The 8451-nt window shown below is 54.0% G+C and overlaps 4 protein-coding genes across 4 annotated transcripts; all 4 read left to right on the plus strand.

Annotated features, from left to right (window-relative positions):
* Nucleotides 1-717: 717 nt before the first annotated feature.
* GNI_052690 (hypothetical protein) lies at nucleotides 718-2253 on the plus strand (the record flags this gene model as incomplete). The annotated part of the gene is made up of 1 exon (XM_011131523.1): nucleotides 718-2253. One exon carries the CDS (start codon nucleotides 718-720, stop codon nucleotides 2251-2253), a length of 1536 nt encoding a protein of 511 aa, XP_011129825.1.
* Nucleotides 2254-2754: 501 nt separating this feature from the next.
* Nucleotides 2755-3757, plus strand: GNI_052700 (hypothetical protein; the record flags this gene model as incomplete). The annotated part of the gene is made up of 2 exons (XM_011131524.1): nucleotides 2755-3399; nucleotides 3524-3757. 2 exons carry the CDS (start codon nucleotides 2755-2757, stop codon nucleotides 3755-3757), a joined length of 879 nt encoding a protein of 292 aa, XP_011129826.1.
* Nucleotides 3758-4071: 314 nt separating this feature from the next.
* On the plus strand, nucleotides 4072-5067 carry GNI_052710 (putative serine/threonine-protein kinase; the record flags this gene model as incomplete). The annotated part of the gene is made up of 1 exon (XM_011131525.1): nucleotides 4072-5067. The coding sequence occupies one exon, from the start codon at nucleotides 4072-4074 to the stop codon at nucleotides 5065-5067; it is 996 nt and encodes a 331-aa protein (XP_011129827.1).
* Nucleotides 5068-6601: 1534 nt separating this feature from the next.
* GNI_052720 (hypothetical protein) lies at nucleotides 6602-7312 on the plus strand (the record flags this gene model as incomplete). Its single annotated transcript, XM_011131526.1, has 1 exon — nucleotides 6602-7312. One exon carries the CDS (start codon nucleotides 6602-6604, stop codon nucleotides 7310-7312), a length of 711 nt encoding a protein of 236 aa, XP_011129828.1.
* Nucleotides 7313-8451: the final 1139 nt, after the last annotated feature.

Below are 8451 nucleotides of genomic sequence, written 5' to 3' on the forward strand. Positions count from 1 at the left end.
CCCCCCCTCCCTCCGGTGTATTTGCTCACTGCCTTATAAGCTTCTGGTGCTCGGGCGATAGAAACTGCGAGCGGCTCCTCTTGGCACCTGCATCGGCTTGTCCCTGGTTTCCAGGCGGTACTGGAATCGGTCTTTTCATCACCGGAAAAATCGAACTCAGTGGAACGCGAACCCCAAAATGGGACTGCACCCCGCCTGCTCTCGTACCGCCTGCTCTATTGTTAGTATCTCAGCGCTGGACGAGAGGGAGTCCAACGCGAGCGCAATGAAGCTGTTCTCTTAAGGCGAAGGAGTACGAACAACTGAGGCGTCTCTGGCTGTCATCAGACGGCTCGTTCACCGGCTGTGGTTGGACCTCACACACAAAATCGAAACGCTAGTCTAAGAATTCAGTTCTGTTTACACAACGGCGAGAGCCATTGCTGCTCGAAGGGGTGGATTACACGACTCAGAGACTGGATGTGTTTTTGACCTCCATTCGTAGGCCGTGACGTTTAAGTGTTCTCGGTGGATGGTGCGATGCTGCAGGCCGGGCCGGGCCGAGCCGAGCCGGAACGTTCAGCACCTGCAAAATTTGTGCACGAATTCAGTCAAGCACAACCTGTCGAACACAGGCCGTAAAAAGTGTTTTAATTTCGACAGCGCTCGCGCCAGATAATTCTTGCGGCTCAAATCAAATTCGGATCTTTGGGGTCGTTGAAAGAAAATCCATAAAGGATGATCGCGTCTCGTTGTCCACTTGCTGGTTCCTGTTGGAGCTTCACCAAGGCGTTGGCAATGTTAGAGGTGCTCGGCACACAGCCGGGCCAGTGGGCTCGGAACTTGTTCTTCCAGGGTGTGGTTGAGGACAGCATGGCTGAGAGTCTCCGGGATCGTGTGAAGGGAGGTGATGACGAGCAGAACGCCGGGCAAACTGACCCGCAAATTCTTGGGTGGTTTGAAAGACAGATTATGTCCGCTCAAAGCATATGCTGTGGAGCCCCAGTGACGCGCGGAATTGTGGAGGAACGGGAACAAATGAGTATGCCGAACTTTTCGGCGGTTGGCGAATGGCTTCTTCCTCGGGTGTTGTCGGGTTCTAACAACTCGGAACAAACTAGTGCAGTGGTTACCCGTTTGAGAGAAGCCTTCAACATAAGTCTTTTGCCTCTGCCTTGGTTTGCCCGTCAACTTCCGTGCTCTGATATGTGGGCTAACACGTTTCCAGACGGTTTCAGTCTGAGGACCCCCTTGGCCGTGGCCCATTGGGCCTACCATTTGAATACGAGTATATCGCCACAAGAGAAACTGCGGTCTCTCGCCGTATTGGCCCGTTGGACTCCGGGCCCCGCGTTTACCCAGGCATTTGTGCTCCTGATGAAACAATCGCCGATGCTTCCCACTGGCAGCACCTTGGACGACCTTCGCCTCACTTCATTGGGTGAACTGTGCCAGGTAATGGCCCGTTGGTTGGTTACCTTCGCGCCTGACGGTTATGTACCGGATGTCTTGACTAAGATGATGACAAGAGACTTGCGGCAAGTCGTGTGCTTGCTTACCACGGTGCAGGCAACATCAGTCAACGAAGCGAGGGACACGTATGAGCAGCGTCTAAAAACGTGGATTGGACGAGTGGTCTTTAGAGAAGCTAAGGCCCGGCACGACGACTACTTCGCCACATATCGCAGGCTCCGAGACCGCGTCATCTCCGCTTATTTCTCAGGACTAGTGTCATGGGAAGTGCCTGCATTTGGGGAAGCTACCTTCCCCGTGGGCAGGGATGGCATCTTTGAAGATGGCATCTTTGAAGTTGACCGAGCTGAACAACAGTGTTCGCTGGTGGAGGAACAGCTCGTGCGCCGTTTGACGCAACATCTCATCAACGTGCATGCTATGAATAGCAAGCAAGAACCAGAGGTCGTCCTTTATTCTTTCCGGCAACCGGACTTCAAATTCTCAGCTTCCGAAGCTGCATTCCACCAGCTGTACCAAGTCGCATTAGAGGAAACTGTGGACCCAGTGGCACTGCAAGAAGCGCATGAATACGCCTGGAAGGTCGCCTGTGCCGCAATCGCCCTCATATACGACGTGTCTGCGGTCATCAATACACCCCAACTTCCTCCGGAGGTGGAACCTGAGAAGTTACCCTTCTATCTCGACGCATTGATCCCGTGGGTGAGCCCTGTGGAACGCCCGGCCATACAGTCCGCTGTTCACAATTTAATCCAGCAATGGTTCACATTCTTTGTTGCAAGAACTTCTTTAACCTTTTAGTCCGTCATTAGACCCGAACCTTGACCTAGCACTTTTGACCTCAACGGCGTTGGGACAACGTCGGAGACGACACCCGGAAGATTGGGATGCTGTGTTCCGAGTAAAGGGTGCGAAGGGAAGAAAACGCGTGTGGACCTACTCCTCGACCACCTACTCGTCGAAGCCTGGCTGCTAGCGCGAGGTCGGCGGCGGAACGCACCGGTGTCAGAAAGCGACTCCCTCCGTACCAGGCACCAATGCCGTTGATGTTCAACAGAACAAAGATTGGTTCACACCAGAAGTTGGTTCACACCAGAAGTTGGTTCACACCAGAAGTTGGTTCAGAACAGAGATTGGTTCATTAAGGCCTGAACCAACCGGCCGGCCAGTCGGCTCAGGCAAGGCCGAGTGTCTGAGGCAAGTCCCGGTGGCAACTTCCGGCGCGTGCAGTTCGTTCTGTAGTTGGTTTTGTAGTTGGTTCTTCAAAGAGTGCAGATCGAACCCTTTTGCATGCGCTACTGAATGAGTGATGGAGGCCGGGAAGACACTTTGGCTTTATTCGACGCTGATGAGGAACCACGGTTCGGAAAGCCGGAAGACTTTGAGGATATCCTATTAGCACTTTGGATCCAGCTCGGCCACAAATACTACCTACCGCAAACCAATTCGAAAGTCCAGCTATGTTTCCAACTCATTCCGTCGGCATTTGTACCTTACTTGGATACGCTCATATCGCTTAGCAGCGATCCCCGCAGCCACAAGAAATTTATCCGATTATTCCGGTACATCACCAACTTTGAAATCTTCGACACCATTCCAAGAGCTGACCGTCGCGACGGCACGGTTTCGGCGAACGCGCTCCGGGAGCACAGTTCAGTGACAGAAGCGGTTCTGAAGGAACCGGGCGTCAAGGAAGCGGTCCTGAAGGACGCGGGCGCGAAGGAAACGGGCGTGAAGGAAACGGACCCCCGGAAGAAAGTCAACTACACGCCGGCTCGGGAGTCCAGCAAGCCCGAGGGGGGTAAATCTGAGCCGCAGTCCGTGCCGTCTACGCGGGATCCCGGAAGCCAAGACGAATGCGGAACGTTTAGTGAGGCCTTGCGCTCCAAGTGCACGTCTTGGTCGAAACGGAGTTCAGAGGCAGCCGGACCGTCCTGGAGAGTGTCTGTGAGTCCAGCCTGCGAGTTGGGAAGCCCGCCAGTCACGTCCTGTCGGCCGCCGGCCATGCCTCGTGACCCGCGGGAACCTGTGGCTGGACTCCGCGTGGAGTCCCGAGGAACTGGGTTTCGAGGGTCCGGATTTCGAGGGTCCGGATTTCGAGAATCTGGATTTCGAGAATCTGGATTTCGAGAATCTGGATTTCGAGAATCTGGATTTCGAGAATCTGGATTTCGAGGATCTGGATCCCGAGAGCGGCCAAAAGCCGGGACGAAATCTCCGGACGGCACTTCGTACTTTCATCGTTTTGCTCCGTCGGCGTTTCATCGAAGTCAGTTGCAGCCAGTGGCCGGTGCGCCTAGCGTGAGTTCGGAGGATTTGTTTGAGGAATTGCCTCGGGGTTGGGGTGACAGGAAGAAGAAGGCGAAACAGAGCGACGGGAGCAGCACGTTTTGGTTGTACCCTTTGACGCCTCGAGAGTGTGTGGGCAGACCATCGCCCCCTCCGTATTGGACTTTGAGTACGGAAGACCTGAAGGAAGTGTTGGAGTCGGTGTCTTGGTCTTTTCTTTTGTATTACCAGAATCGGCGGATCGCATGTGCTTCGTTGCAAGAGATTCTATTTGTATTGAACATTACGGAGCGTGGTCCGTGTTTATCTTTATTCGACCGGTCGCGTATGATGGATTTGGAGTTCCAGCTGTTACCCGAGCCACAGGTGCAGACTCGTTGGCGTCGCACATTGCAGTTGTTGGGTGCGGAGTATATGTCATTTTACGACCTGGTTCGGAACGTGAGTAAGATCGGCGGAGGTAACTTCAGCCAGGTATATCAGGGGACATATTGGCTGACTGGTGAAGAAGTAATAATTAAGGCTGTGGAGAAGAAGCGGTTGCAGCAAGCGAATGCTTTAACGGAGATCCTGGTTTTACGGTCAGTATCACATCCGTCGATAGTGTCTTTTCGGGGTGCCTTTCAAAATCAGAAAACGGTTATTCTGATAACGGAGTATTTGCGCGGTGGAGACCTGTTTGATTTTATTAAGAGAAATGGACGTATGAGCGAACGTGATTCGCGGGATGCGATGGAGAAGATATTGCAGGCATTGGTAACTTTGCATGCGCGCGGTATTGTGCACCGGGATTTGAAGACGGAGAATGTTATGTTACGCAACCCGTTTGATGGTACGAGTGTTTGTTTGATAGATTTTGGTCTATCTGCAACACTCGATAGTGAGCTCATGACCATGCGCTGCGGTAGTCCTGGTTACGTGGCGCCCGAAGTACTATTGGAAAAAGGAAAGTATAATTCAAAGTGTGATGTCTTCTCTGCCGGTGTCGTTCTCTATACCATGCTCACAGGCAAACCACCATTTCGAGGTGAAGATGCTAAGTGCATCCTAAAGAAAAATGCACGCGCGAAAATTGTATTCCCTGACTACCTTTCTGAAGAAGTCAAATCCCTCATTAGCTGGATGACACAACGCAGACCCGAACTCAGATGCTCTACCCAGGACGCATTACAACATCCTTTCTTCACCCATGAAAGCCTACCCCATGGCCCTTTCATCTCACACAATGGAGAAGACACTTGCCTTCAACTACCCAAGCATATTCTCTCCCAAGATCACAAATTCTACTTCGATCGAATGTCACCCAATACAACTGCCGTAATATAACTACACGCTTAACCACGTGGAGCATAACGGCCTTTAAGTCAACGGCGCCTTTAAGTCAACGGCGCCCGAGCACCTGCTTCTGTGTAACAACATTTTTTTGAACTGCCAACTCGCTTTTCCTGAATGCACTCTCTCAGCTCAGTGCCGATGTGCCCCTCTCAGCTCAGTGCCGAGGAAGTGCTGTAGATCTTCGCGGGTCTCTGGGTCGATGTAGACCATCTACTCCGGATAAGATATGGTCACAAGATGCCGGCAGTTCAGCTGCTTGGTCACCATCGTTTGGAGGGCACTTTTGAAGCTGATGCCGCCGTCTGTGAGTACTCTTTTCGAGACTACCCAATAGTTCTTTTGCTTACACAGCCGCCATCGGGTAGTGACCAAGAGGGATTGTATTTCGACCCATCCTCGAAATGTATTTAAACACAATGTCCAATCGGTGGGTTCTCGACCTGTCGCAATTACACGCACCTGTGTGTAGCTTACTGGGCACAAAGATGGCCTTAACGTGGCTGTACCCACCACCGTTGCGGATGCCCGGGTTTTTTTCCTTTGTGAAGGGCGCCATCGGCCACTTCCGCGTGTCCCAGCGCACCGTGTGATGTTTCCGCACAGTTGCGGGAGGCCACTGCCCGTACCCGGATGGACTGAGTTTCCTGCGATCGAGCTGATTAGAATTCAAGACCTGAAGTTCTTTCTACTACAACATGAGCAGGGAGTACGAGCTCGAACGTCTCGGACGGGAGCACCTCCGACGAGCGAGACCGGACAGTCGGCGTTTACTACGAAGACAGCACAGACCGAAGACGCCGACGCGCCGCGCTGTCACTAGCGGACCCACTCGACACACCAACCCTGCGTATCGCCCGTTTTGTCCCAGCCTAGACTTCCGCGATTTTTGTAAGGTGGCCTGACCATGAAGAACTCTACCTGTGTGCGGTCGGGGGGGAGAAGTAGGAGACTGGTGTTAGCCGTCATCAGTGTTCCGGAAGGAGCACCCGTCGGGACGGGGGGCCACGTCGCCCGAGGTGACGAAATCCTGACCGTGACTTCCTCGGAAAGCTCGGACGAAGAAAGGAAGCTCCTGGCGGCGGTGGAGAAGTGGAAGATCGTCATCGAGGACGCGAGGCCTAAGACCGGCCGCACTGATGTCGGAGACCACTGTGAACGGGAGCCACTGCCTGAACCAACCAGAGCCTTTTGGCGAAGGCCATGGTTTGTCGCGGGCGCGAGTGTTGCTGGCACTCTGACTCTAGCCGGGTTGCTTTATTTGCGACGAGCTGGAGGCCATTCTCACCACCATCCAGTGTCTTCTGTGTCCTACGACACCACACATGTGGCCCAGCCTGACCCCACGGTGTCTACGGTGTCCTCCTACGCCACAAGTGTGGTCCAGCCTGACCCCACGGTGTCTATGGCGTCCTCCCACGCCACAAGTGTGGTCCAGCCTGACACCCTGGTGCGTCTCCTGCCCACCATGAGGGGCCGGTGGCAAGACGAAATTTCTGAGCGGGAGTTGGCTACGCTGAAAACGCCGATGGACGCGTGTGAATCGGCACATCGCAAGGTGAAGGCGGGTAGCACGCGAGCAGGAATGAGGGAAGCAACGAAAAAAGGCTGGCAGCAGTTGGACTGGAGCGATTGTTCTGATTACGGCGGCAAGTTAGTCTGCACGGGCGGCTACAATACGGATGACGGGAACCTTCAGTGCCATTACTTTGCCACTCCGTGGGTATACGATCTTCCTACTGTCTGGGAGTTGATTGTTCGTTACCTGAAGCCTACTCAGTGCTCGTACCAGTGTAACGACGAAGACGAGCACGAAAAGCTGCTGACTGTTCGCCGTGGAGTCGAGATTGCGAGTTCGATTCCCGGCGTTGACTTGGACAGTGCCAGTGCACAGGAATTGTATACACTCGGAAAGGCTGTTCCGCTACATCTCGAGTACAAGGACACCGGTAATATGCGTGTAGCCTGCGACAGCTACAGTCCGCACCTGGTGACATGCGATGAGTCGACTTGTTGGAGTAATGTCCAAACTCCGTCGGGCAATGTCATGAACTGGGGCTATGTTACTGGCTTCCACGATGGCCCGCCCCTGCCGCTGTGCTATAGCGGGGCAATACGCGAAGGCTACGAGATAAATGACTGGTTATGCGAGTGTTATGAAGTGGACAGCGGCTGGGAAGAAAATGTTCAGCAAGCCTGGAATGAGATCGTCCATGCCAGGCAGATGTCTGACCATTAAACCGATCCAGACCCGTATGAATTACCCTCTGCAGAACGTTCGTGCAGACGACGGACGTACGTACGACTACGTTTTTGGTGCAAAGTCCTCAAACGGCCCCACTTTTCACAAGTAGACACGTGCTACACGAGTGTTCCCGACTAGCAACATGGTCGGGCGACGACTCGGGGATTTCCCATCTGTTGTGTCGAACTGGTCCGCTACTGACGTGGTGCTGCCTGCATCGTACGAGGAGCTCTCGGTGTCGATTCTGCTAACTTGCATTGCTACGGTTGCTGACTCCCTCCGTACTTAATAAAAAGCTTCGGCGAGATACAACAATTGAAAGCGGACCTTGCCCACTCACACACCAACACGCCCCTCGGCTTCTCAGTTGAAAGGTTTATCATTCGTAAGAACTCGTCTCAGTTGGCTTCCGTCCTCATGCCAATGTCAGTCATCTCCCGCCTTTCTCTGCCTGCTCCTCCAGTTCGCGCTGCCCTGAGACGCACTCTTTGAGTTACCCATCGTAGTAGTGGATCCGTGCTCGGCTTGAACCTTCTCACCCAGTCCTTGTGAGCCGTGACCGTCCACCCCGGCACGTCGCATCTTTCTGCCACTACCTGCGTTTTTCTCAACTCTGTTATCCTCATAGGTAACAACCACGGGCCCAGGCAGGTGTCTTCGGTCCCTCCCCTGGCGTCTGCCTGTGACCCTGGCTCCATCGAGACTACTACTGTTTCTCCTACTTATAGGTCGTCCGCGCCCGACTCTTCGAGCGGCCTATCTGTGAGCATGGCTTTTGCAATCTCTTACGCATCTGTGCGGCCAGGCTCTGTTTCCTCTGCTCCTCTGTCATTGTGCCGGTTACCTCTTGCAACCTCGCGAAGTACGGTGGTCTTCCGAATAAGGCCTCGTACCGCGTCACACCTGTGCTGACGTGCGGTGTCGTATTGTGCGTGCGACCGCCGCCGCCATCCTACCCAGGTCACGGTGTCCTTCTTGCCACAGTGCTTTGAACCCGCTTCTGAGCACCTTGTGGGAAGCTTCGTTGATGCCGTTCCCTTGCGGCCTATACGTTGCCGTCGTCAGATGGACGCAGCCCAACGCGCTAGCCACCATCTCATGGAACGCCCCCCTGAAGCTCGCGCCTGAGCAGG

This window comes from Gregarina niphandrodes (genome assembly GCF_000223845.1).
Source record: "Gregarina niphandrodes unplaced genomic scaffold scaffold00007, whole genome shotgun sequence".
In the NCBI taxonomy this organism is placed as follows: domain Eukaryota; phylum Apicomplexa; class Conoidasida; order Eugregarinorida; family Gregarinidae; genus Gregarina; species Gregarina niphandrodes.